This window comes from Nycticebus coucang, chromosome 11 (genome assembly GCF_027406575.1).
Source record: "Nycticebus coucang isolate mNycCou1 chromosome 11, mNycCou1.pri, whole genome shotgun sequence".
Classification (NCBI taxonomy): domain Eukaryota; kingdom Metazoa; phylum Chordata; class Mammalia; order Primates; family Lorisidae; genus Nycticebus; species Nycticebus coucang.
In genome coordinates, this window is record NC_069790.1 from 92688814 (window position 1) to 92701145 (window position 12332).

General features: G+C 35.2%; 1 protein-coding gene across 4 annotated transcripts in view; it reads left to right on the top strand.

The window, feature by feature from the left end:
- Positions 1–12332, top strand: part of CPED1 (cadherin like and PC-esterase domain containing 1) — a 288422-nt gene that overhangs the window by 150791 nt on the left and 125299 nt on the right. For all 4 annotated transcript variants that reach the window (XM_053608585.1, XM_053608586.1, XM_053608582.1 and 1 more), the window contains 4 exons: positions 3779–3849; positions 6163–6213; positions 10686–10872; positions 11702–11870. In XM_053608585.1, the coding sequence (XP_053464560.1) occupies positions 3779–3849; positions 6163–6213; positions 10686–10872; positions 11702–11870 (478 nt within the window). The remainder of the gene's footprint in view (positions 1–3778; positions 3850–6162; positions 6214–10685; positions 10873–11701; positions 11871–12332) is intronic.

Sequence of the window (12332 nt, forward strand, 5' to 3'; positions counted from 1 at the left end):
TGACTCCACTATAAAGTAATGCTTAAAATTAAAAGTTCCAGTCTCATTTTATTCTATGATCTATATCCTTGAATTGTGGGAGTATCGGACAGAAAGAATTAGGTGAGATTTGTTTTATGAACCATCAGTCAGATTGGAAACCTGGTGCATCAAGAATATTTATTTGGAGAGTTTTTGAGGTGTTTCTTTTTTCCAAGAAAAACAGGTACAGATTTTTTTTTTTGTATATATATACACACAGAGAGGGTGCCAAACATGTATACACATTTAAAAAAAAGAAAATGTATTACATCTGTAATAATCTATACTGATAACGTGTGTTATCTCGTGTATTAAATCTATGTCTCTTGTAATTGCTCAAGTCAAACATTACTTGAGTACTACAAATGTAATATAGTTTTTTCCTTTCTGAAAACGTGTATACATTTTTTGGCACCCTCCTTGTATGTGTGTTCTTTGTCACAAATTTTTTATTTTATTTTAAAAGAGTTTTTCTTTAAGAAAGAAAAAAGCAAAATCCTCTTCCTATGGAAACTCTTTGTTTGGGATAAAAGTTTCCCATCCTCACCTCCATCTTAGTGAGAGGTAGCAGGAGGGAAGGAGAGGGAGCTGGGGCAAGGGAAACACTAACATCTCCAGCAGCTGGTGAAGAGGGGAAGTACCTGAGGTTTCCTCTGCTTCTTTTTTATATGGATGGAATTAAGGGAGTGTTTAACTTTTCTACTGCCAGCACAACAGAGGTCAACCTAGACCTCCCAGGGAGATGAAAGACTGAAGGGCCCTGCCATTCCCGTGTATGTCTCTAGCCCTCTCTCTCAGGAATAGCTTCAGTTCTATCTTCTATGGACTTTTACTTTACTCCCTTCTGCCTCAGGAGATGATGAAAACAGTTCTATAAGAAACAATGTAACATAAACATATAAATATATTTGAAGAATTCTTAGGACATCTTCCAGGATTAGAACTCAGTGGAATTGCCCTGACTTTATGAAGTTAACCTTAGTGCCTCAGTCCCTGGACATAGTAATCCTGGCAGAAGGTTTTGTTTTTGTTTGAAATTAAGATCGAAATAATATAGCTCAAAGCCACTTTGCATTTGCTCAAACATTCTCAGACTGTCTCATTCATTATTAGAGATAGGTGAAGAACAAATTTCTGATTCTCCAAGGAACCCCACTTAAGTATCGTTTTTAACTTTGAGGATATCCCCTTGAGATAGTAAAGCTTCGGAAAGTTTATCCCCAGTAAGGCGTTCTCAAGCTCCACCTGTGCTGTGAGGTGAAGCAATCCATTGACCTTAAATTTAGAAGACTAAATTCTCTTCCTCTAGGAAAATTTAGTAATTGTCAATGTTGAGTGTAGTTAGAAAGAGTCAAGACTTTTTTGAATTGGATTCAAAAATCCCAACTGTTTTACCATTCGTATGAATGTGTAGTATTGAGTACATCGGGCACTTTTTGTTCCATTTGGAAGGAGGGTATTTGGTGGGACTTCATCTAAAGTGCATAATGCAATGGTACATTTCAAAACTATTGAGAATAGAGTATAGATGTCTTACCACAACAAATAAGTAAGTGAGGTGATGGTTATGCTAATCAGTTAGATGTAAGCAATCCACATTGCATATCAAAACAGTACATTGCACTCCATAAATGTATTAATGTATGCAGTTATGATTTAATACAAAACAAACAAACAAAAAAAAACATATAAAAATCCCAACTGAAAGACTGCAGTGTAGGCAGTGGCTCAGGTAGGCAGTAAATATCAGTGTACTTTCCTTTCCATGTTTCTATACCACTTGGCGATCACTTTAGCTTCCACTGTGGGGCTAATGTCATTTTATTTTCCTTTATACAAAAGGCAAGACAAGTTTCAAAAGTCTAACTTAACACCAAGACAAATAAACTGTAGGTATTTGTCAAAACGCAATTAGTGTATTGCTAATTCTCATTTTTAACAAATACTTCATTCTAATTTCTGTAAATTTACCAGTGAGTACATTTAATTGCCATTCATGCTGTATTGCAAGGGAGATGCATATTATTCAGATTTTCCAGATGTGAAAACTGAAGTGCGGAAAGATGAATCATTTGCTTCTGTTGCACAGCTAACAGCAGTTGAACTGGGATGGGAACCCCCGGCTTTCTCTTCGTGGTTCTGTGCTTTTCCTCTAAGACATGGTGCAGACAGGGAGGTCATCACTGCCCTTTTCTCCACAGCGATCACCTCCACTTCTTTTCTACAGAAAATGTCAGTTTTACATACCTACACTACCTGTGGGGTTCGATGACTTCACCTTTCCTTTTAAATAAAGCTCATCTTTCTTATGGCAACCAAGTGAGGACAGACAAAGTCAGGCAAGGCTGACAGTAGTAGGTTACAGTCACATCTGTGCCCCGAGGTTCAAAATACGGCGCTCTCCACAGAATCACTGTGAATCTGAGCAGAATGAGAACCTTGAAATCAGTATTTCTGCACCGTGTGCTGATTTTGACTTTCCAAGAAATAAAGTTGCAAGTGTACTTTGCTCTAAGGAGTAGCTTTCCATGAAAATCCATCTAGATTTCCCAGATTTGAAACAAATAATTTATTCACAGAAAAACACGGCAGGATGCTTTCACACACAAAGCTTCCCATCCCATAAAGATGGGAGTGTTTCCAAAATTCAGTTTCTGTACGTTTTAGGGTTGTATGTTTTATAAGAGTCATCTGGAATAAAGATTTTTAAAAAGAAAACTGCAGGGGCGGTGCCTGTGGCTCAAGGAGTAGGGGGCCGGTCCCATATGCCGGAGGTGGTGGGTTCAAACCTAGCCCCGGCCAAAAAAAAAGAAAACTGCAAATAAAATGATCACATTTTCCAGGAATGACAATGTTTTCAATGCCTTGGCTCTTCTTAATTTCTTATTTGATGTTTATATTTTGAAGAAATTGAACTTGCCTTTGTTCACCTCTTCTCTATCTTAGTGCCCAGAAAAAATGTGGGACAAGAAATATTTACAAAATGTTGTTTAACAAGGAAACACGTGTTAAATTCTCGGAGTCCCCCTGTGAGGCAGGGCAAGTATTGTTATTGCCATTTTGTTGGGGTGAAAATGAAGACTCGTACCGACACAGGGAGGTCATGTCCGGCGCTGACAGGGCACCATGCCTGCTATTCTCCATCATCAGAACCAGACATTTTTCTGTCTGCAAGTTAGATTATTTTGGTCCCAAATTTCAGGATTTGAAGGGTAATCTGACCAAGCATTTAGTTATATAACAGAAAAAATGAGGTGAACCCACCAGGAGAAAATCAATCCTTACCATTCACTACTGTTAATCAGAGTTTAAGGATAGAAACCTTGGCAAAGATAGGTCATTGCCAGTGTCGTATACTTCTATTTCTTCAATTAAATGCATTTTCTTCTCAGGCTGTTGCCCAGAGTTGCCAAGGCTTCTTGCTACAGAACTGTGTAACTTTAGCCAGACAGATTCCAATAAGAATGTGGGTTCTTGAATCACTTCTATTGCACCCATACTATCCAAGATTCTTCAGTTTTGGACTTTTTGCCCTGGTTCTCTTCAAACTTGTTTCTGCTGATTAGAGATGATGAGCTTTCCATCCACCTCATTTGAGGCTGGATTGCCAGTTTTGACAAATGAAATCCAGGAAGTGTTTCTTTGTGTTCATCAAAATAACTGTGCCCATACGGAAGAAAAGATAGCGTGTTAGATGTAAATTCCATGGATTTTGTTTGTTTTATTAACACAAAGTTGTTTGGCATTGCATTTGCAGGAATTCTTTCACAGAGGATGAGAACATTGAAAAACCACAAGTGCCATTTGATGCAATAGAAAATAAAAAAGGTAAAAAGATATAGTCCCACTAATTCCAACATAAAAACAAATATTACCTGGCCAAAAAATTATATTCAAAATGTTCGCTTCAGCAGCAATCAAAAATGAAATTAAAATAAAGAAATGTTATTTTCTCTTAAATTTTGAAAGACTTTTCAAAAAGATAGAAAAGGGTGGCGCCTGTGGCTCAAGGAGTAGGGCGCCAGTCCCATATGCTGGAGGTGGCAGGTTCAAACCCAGCCCCGGCCAAAAACCACAAAAAAAAAAAATAAAATAAATAAATAAAATATATATATATATAAAAAAGATAGTAAAACTGGGATCCAGCAGTCCTAGTCCTGGGTATAGATCCAAAGAATATGAAATCAGAAAAAAAAATAATATGAAATCAGTATGTCAAAGAGCTGTCTGTACTCCCGTTAACTGCAGCACTACACACAAAGGCCAAGATATCAACCTACGTGTTCATCAGTGGATGGATGAATAAAGCAAATGTCACGTATATATACACAGTGGGATATTATTCAGCCACAGCAAGAATGAAATCCTATCATTTTCAACATGGATAAACCTGGAGAATATTGTGTCAAGTGAAATAATCCAGACACAGAGAGAAAAATTTTGCATGATTTCATTCACGTGGAAACTAAAAAAGAAAAAAAAGTTGATCTCATAGAAGTTGAAGAGTGCTTACCAGTAGTGGTTACTAGAGGTTGGGGAAGGTGGGTGCCATTGGACGCAATAGAAAATATAAAAGGTAAAAGGATATAAGGGAAGAGGGCAATGGTAGAAGTTGGTCATGGTTAGATAGGAGGAACAAATTCTGGTGTTCTGTTACTTATTCTTAACCTGTCCTCTTGTTAAACCTTCCTTAATAAGGATTTTGAACTCATCAGAAGGAAATGATAAATGTTTGAGGTGATGGTAATGCTAACTGCTCAGATTTGATCATTACACAATGTATGTATGTTTCAAAACATCACATTGTACCCATAAATATGTGAACCGATTATGTGTTAATTAGAAATAAAATAAAACTTTAATAGAAGATAGTAGAGGTGAGGAGGATGTAGGGGAATGAAGTATTCTCATAGTGCTGGAAATTGATTAAATTAGAACAACTTTTATTAAGGGTTCATTTAATGACATATGAGAAAAGCTTTAAAAGTTATTCTTGCAGACCAAAAATTTCACTTCTAGATATTAATTTTAAGGAAATAATTAAGAATGTATGTAGTATGCAAACATTTCATTACATTAATTATTAATAAATAAAAATTGGAAACTATTACTATGGCAGTAAAAATGGACTGAACATGTAAGTTAAGTTATAGCCATCGCATAAAATGCTGTCAAGCCATTCTTATATCATGGAGAAATATTTGTAACATGAAAGATGTTTATGATACCTTGTTAAGCATAGCCATTGGCTGCCAGGACATTAAGCTCAAGGAAAATCAATGGTTATTTTCCCTTTTTGGTCTATTTTCTCACTTTTTTCCTTCTAAAGAATATCTAAGTTTTTTGTCATAAAATGTTTCTAATTTTAAGAAGAAAAAAATGAAAAGAAGTACCTACCCATGTATCTGTAAATTTTTCAAAAGATCAAAGTTTTCCTATAATAGTACAAATCAGATATTAGTCAAATACCAGGATTCTCAGTGTGCGTGGCCCCCCAACATCTAGCAGCAACAGCATCACCTGGGAAATCTGGAAATTCAAATCTTTTAAATTAGAATCTCCAGGGATAAGCCCCTTGGGTTGGTTCTGAGACAGGCTAGAGCTGAGAATCCCTGAGTCAACAGAATGAGTCAGGAGGCCGGTGAACATGTGCTGAGCAACTGCCCTTCTCGGTCGCTCCATGTTTATCTTTAAATGAATGATTTAAGCACTTGGAGGGTTTTTATTCATTCATTTGTTCCATAAATCTTTATTAACAAATGTCCAGATGAATTTGGAAACTTAGAATAAATATTCCTGGAACAACTGGGTGGAATTTCTGTGATTTTAATGATTTGGGATATTATAGTTATAGATTATATAATAGAACCAGAAGAAACAATATACCACCTTTCAGCAAAGGATGGCAATGAAACATTCTTTTTTTTCCCTTGATATTTATGAAATACTCATTCTTATGAACTTTGAATCAAATCATTTGTTTTATTATAGTTTTCAGTTTTACTTAGAAGTGCTTACAGATGTAATAAAAGTTAAGTAATAAAAGGTGTTTTATTAAATTATCTTATGTTTGCCTAACTAAATATGTATTTAACATTTTGATTAATAGCTTTTAATTTAATATTGTATTTCTTTTTTTAGCTGCAGTTCCACAAATTCTAAATGAAAATAAAGAAATACATTGCAGTAATGGTAAGTTTATAATCAAGAGTTTCAGCAGTATAATTAACAGGTACAGCCCTGTTTAAAAAAAAATTATCATTTTAACATGTTTAGGTATCTTTAGGCTGTTAATATGTTAATATGTAAATTTTCAGAAGTTATTAGATTTCTGACTGAGTCAGTATCTATAACTTTTTTTTTTTTTTGAGACAGAGTCTCACTTTGTTGCCCTCAGTAGAGTGCTGTGGTGTCACAGCTCACAGCAACCTCAAACTCTTGGGCTTAAGAGATTCTCTTGCTTCAGCCTCCCAAGTAGCTGGGACTACAGGCGCCCGCTCCAGTGCCTGGCTATTTGTGGTTGTCATTGCTTCTAGCTGGCTGGGGCTGGATTGGAACCAGTCAGCCTTGGGGTATGTGGCTGGTGCTATAACCACTGTGCTACAGGTGCCAAGCTGGTATATCTATCACTTTTAACACAAAAAGAACATTTTTAATGTCCTATTTTTTAACATGAAATGTTAAGCTTGTTATTTAAGATCAGATATTTCCAAACTCACTTTTAGGGCCTCCTATGAAAGAGCTTAGATCATCAGCTTTCTACATTGACCTTCACAGATCTCACCACCATATGTTTTTTTCTACCAGATAGTGGCTATTATGATGGCCTTGAGAAGAATTTTCTTTATAACAATTTAGACATTTTAAGCCAATTTTCAATTTTCTTAAAACTCATTATTTTTTTTCCAAGGCATAAAAAGGAAAAAGATATAAATTTTAAATACAATATAATCTTTAAATTTAAAAACAAGATCTTTATTCTTGTCAGTATCATTACAGTGGCCTTGAAAATACTTCATTCTAGGAAGTCTAACTGACTTTTCCAGCGTCACAAGACTATTAAATTCCTGAGCTGGATCATGAATCTGAATCTTCAGATTCTTTGTTCAAAGTTCTTATTATACTATAAAATGTCATGGAAAAATAGGAGTTTTACATAGCACTTTTTTTGACAATGTGCACCTTTTAAAATATATATGCATACATTTCTTTCTAAAACATGCAGCACTTAGATTATTGAGATTTTCACAAATAAAAAGAATAATTCCAGTAAAACATGAAAGCTGAAAAAATTGAATGTGTGGACTTAGGTTTAAATTATTATAAATAGAAATCTTCTAATTTAATAAAATCTAATTTAAATCTTCTAAATTGCAATTTAATTCATTCATGATGGTTAAAGTTATTGTTAAAATCCTGCTAGACTGAGAAGTTACATGATAATATAGTTTAATAGAATTAACAAATACACTCAACTAAAGAAAAGAGCATTTTTTAAAAAGTGTTACTAATAGGGAAAAGATAACAGGTATTATTCATGTCTCTCACTCCCTGCACTTGACATGCAATCTCCCATCCCCAGAAAAATACATGCTACTCTATTCTGGGAAAGCGTTGCCCTAGAATGTGTGTGTGTGGGGGGAAGGGCTAGTGAGAAAAGTGGAAGCAAAATTAGAATGAATATTTGTTGAGAATCTACTGTGTGCCAGGCCCTGGGCCAGATGCAGCATCCAGAAAGCCACTCCTGTCTGTGGGCTTCTGTCTTCCCATCTGGGAAGGAAGGATTGAGGGAGATGAGCTCATCTTTCTGTTCTCAGGTGATATGCTCTGGACGATACAAACATGTTAGAGAAGCTCTTCAACTTTGCTCATGTTTTTATGTTGACAAAACTAGTCCTACCTGGACCTTCATAATTAATTTTCCTACTTTTATGGTATAAGATTAAAAAAATAACTTGATGATGTTTGAGAACAGGTGGGATTATCTTTTAAGATTCTAGGTCATTCTCATATTTAATATGACTTATGATTATCCCCCAAGAGGGCAATAAATTTCTGCGGTTAAAAGAAATCCATTAAAGGCAACCAAAAACTTCAAACAGCTTTCCCATATATACTTGCCAAATAGGTTCAGCAGCTGCTACCACCATACCTCACACAGGTTCTGTAGATATCCGAGATAAGCTGGCCTGGGACAAGTTGAGACTGGGGTGGGAAGGATGCCAAGGAAACACCAGGTGTTCATAGCAGCAACACTGGTGATTCAGTTGAAAATGATGTCAGAACCAAATCAGCTTTCAAACAGGGGGTTAGGATACAGCGCTCAAGCCAGAGGTGGAGAGTTTCTGACGAAACCAGAAATAAGCACTTGCTAAAACGTTGCTTCAGAGAATGATGGCACATTTATTACATCTCATCTAGGGCTGAGTTTTCTGTTTATAACAGAGCAGAGCTCACTGAAAAGTGTGACTTAAATGAAAGTGGAAACTGCAAGGAAATTAATGCTCAGTGAACCTTTATATAAAACATATATACTATTAAGTTAATGTACATCTTTTATGTTTTATTTTGAAAAAAGTACTAGCACCATTTTCATTCATTTAGCTAATTCTGAGCATGAAAGTAGAGTGCCAGTATTTATATTCCCTCTGTGTGCCCAGGCAACGGTTCTCTCCAAAAACTGTTCATAGCTCAACTTCAATTTGTTCCACTTCATGTGGGGTTTTCGGCATCTACTTGAATCAAATCCCACAACAAATAATACCCTGTTTTTACTGGGCTTATTTCAGTGCCTGGAACATAGAAAATGCTGGGGAAAAAATAACACTTTGATGAAAAAAATGAATGTTTTATTAATAAATGGTTGGATTTGAGTTGAAAACTATAGTCCTTTTCAGGATGAGTTTTGATCAATTTCTGCCCTTGTTGTTTTATTTTTTTTAAGGTAAGAAAATTTTAACAGCTTGTAATGATCATGGAAATTATAGATGCTGTTCACCTACATCGATCAGCCAGATAAAGTCTTGGGTTGACCTTTAAGTCAAGTAACAAGTAAAATTAATCAAGCAGAGAGTTCACCCAATTCACTGAATTTCAAACAAATTGACTAGTTGTTTTATTAAAAGATTTTTCCCTAAAATAAAATTATATCCATTATACTATTCTTAACCTATACCTGAATGACTTTTTGCTTCCATAGCCTGAGAAAACCATAGAATATGGATCAGGAATATAGTTTTTTGTTTTTTTTTAAGTGTTTTAGTGCATGACAAGAGCTATACTGAGACCTAATCCTCAGAACTAGAATAAAGCATCAACGTGGTTGAAGGTATCCTTTGTCATGAATTTGTTGGTGCACCTCTATGTACGTCCACTAATGAAATATTAAAAAATCGTCCTATGGAAGCACAAAGTTCAGGACATAATGGGAGATGCAATTGGAGAGCAAGACAAGAAAAGCCTTGTCTGCCCTACTAGGAGGTTGGACTTGACTCTGAAAGTGATGAGAAACCACCTAAAAACTGAAGGCAAATCATCAGATTTGATTTCAGAAAAACCATTATTACAGCTGTGAAATTAGAGGATGGGACAGCAGTTAGTAGAATAAACTCCTTTCTCTATGTTCAGTTTTATGGCTTCCTGTGATGAATTCTGGGTTATCCATTTTGTTGCCATATCACTGAAAATTTTATGTAAAGGTAATTCAAGAATACTTTCATTTTACTGCTTTCTATAGAATTTTCTTTGTTTATCTTTATTGAAATTTTGGTGAATATTGAAAAGTATTAATGGAACAAAATACTTGTGAATATTTCTTTGAAAAACATTTTGTTAAGCTTTTGGTTAATTTGTTTATTTTAAACATTAACACTGAATATCATTTAACAGTGGCTGGTAAAGCTACTTCTAAAGCTATTTTTCTTTTCTTTTCATCAAGATACAGCTGTGAATATTTGGCTACTAAAGAGAAAGATTTTTTAATGCCTTAGAATCCATGTAATATTCTAAATTCTATAATAGGATTGAGCAGAATGTAGTATTTCCTTCTTATATGTTAGGGTACATTTCCAGGTTGAGGTGGCCTGGGAGGCAAGATATTCCAAGATTCTCTTAATGTTGTTTTTGTATCAGAGTGTTTGGTATAATACTGGAGTTTGCATTCTTTGCCCCACCCTACCTCAATAGGTTATATCAATCAAATGGCAGCTTAAGGATCTTCTCATTGAGCAGTTTTACTCTTTCATGCTGGTTCCTTTTGCCAATAACCCTATGGAGCCATCACTCCCATTTACACAGTTGCTGGATAGATGCAATGATTTTAATGAAAATGTTTTTAATCCATAGGAAAGGCATGTTACCCACCTTCTGTGCCTTTAAACTTTCAAAGGCTGAGCAAAAAATTCCACCTGTATAATAATACCAGCTAAAGTCAATAGCTGTTAAACAAGGCAAATGCTACAAAACTTGACAAATCAAAAATCCTCCTGAAGCCACAATTCACCTGTCACCAGGGTGCTGAATGGACAGTCACCAGTGATCACTGGAATTGTTCAAAGGAATTATAAACACAGAACACCTTAATCATAGGCTTTGCAGATACTTATCCATATCACAGTTGTCTTTTATTTGTCATTATTTCTGTTTTTTTTTTTTTTTTTTTACAGATAAAAACATACCATGTCATATCAAGCAGATGTTCACACATCCACATTTGGAACTAAATCCTGAGTTTAATTCACAGATCAAAGATTATTATGCTGAAGTCCCATTTGATATGGTAACAGTGGCAATCAGAGTGGAGACTTCTAAGTGTCAGTGCAAAGTGCACCTACATGAGCAAGCGGGGCCAAGGTATGGGGGTGCCAACGGGGGCTGAGATGGGACAGCAGACATTTGATGCAACCTTTGTAACAAGAAAGACTCTTGTTCTCAAATAATTGAGAGTGTTCAGCAAGGACAAATTTTTCTTATTTTTGTCTTCATGTTTTCCGATTATTGAATAGTTAGTTTTTGAAATTCAAAAGTTGATTGTTAAAACAAGTTGGTGACAATTCGTGGACATAAGACTACTAACTTTACTAGTCTCTGGGATTTCATTTTTCTGTTGATTCTTTTGAAATTAACCAACTTTTGTTTGGTTACTTTTGTTTGTAATTTTGAATAGAAAATAGGACCTTATTACATAGCAAAGAGGATACTCATGGTGCCATGTTGTAGTAGAAAAAACAGGAGAATCAAGATAGACCAACCTGGGTTCCAACCCTGATTTTTCTATATGACTTTGAGCAATGTGTTTACCAGTTCTATGTCATAATCTCTCTATTTAAAACAGGGACTATCATAGATGCATATTAAGTGAAATAATACAATCTGGAAAACAGATGGTTAATAAGTATTAGTTTTCTTCCTTTTATTTAATAGAGGACATACCTTGCTCTGCAAGATGATTCTTGATTTGCAAAGTACTGGGAAACAGAGGTTTAATTTTTTTTCATACTTTAGGTTTGTTATGAAATTATTTAGACCTTACTTGTTTTTATGCAAATAGTAGACATTTAATGCATATTTAGGTATGAATCAGCTTGGGTTGAAAAGATTTCCCCTAGTTTTTTTCTTTCTTTCTCTCTTTCTCTGTCTCTCTCTTCTCTCTTAATCTCTTTCTCTCTGCTTTTCTTTCTAGCTTTGCCAACTACCCTCTAGGCTTAGGAATGAACAAAATCTCAATATTTGTGGTAGATGAATCTCCAGCACAGAGTGAGACCCTGATCACTTACAAACTCACCATCTATAGAGAAGACCGACCAAGTCTGCCCCTGTTTGAGGAATTCACAGCATGTGGTTTTGTGCAGGTAAGTTGATTTTACACTTGCACTTGGGCTGAACTGGGAATAATCTGTTAACCCAGGTGAAAAACACCAAATAGAAATTATTACAAGAAATTGTGTGCTTTTAAATCTAAACTGTAGTCTTATTTCAAAAGTAAGTGTCCCAGCCAGACATCTGCGTACCTCACTGAGAGTGGTTTTCTTTATAGTGTGGTGGCTTCTCCCTGCACTCATTGTATTCAGTGGATTTATTGTGGTTAATATTTGAAAAAATGTCTGAGTACTCACACTTAGTTGTAAAATTGGTTTCACATTTCCCTTTTAAATTGTGCTATTTTTCTTGGATTTGTCCCTGGATCCACTTTTGAAATTTTAAACTAGATTTAGTGGAATTTATTTAATGGAATGAAATGAAAATTTATGAAACTATTTTACAGAAGGGATACTGGATAAATGAAACTAACTTGGTTTGGGATAGATGTATCT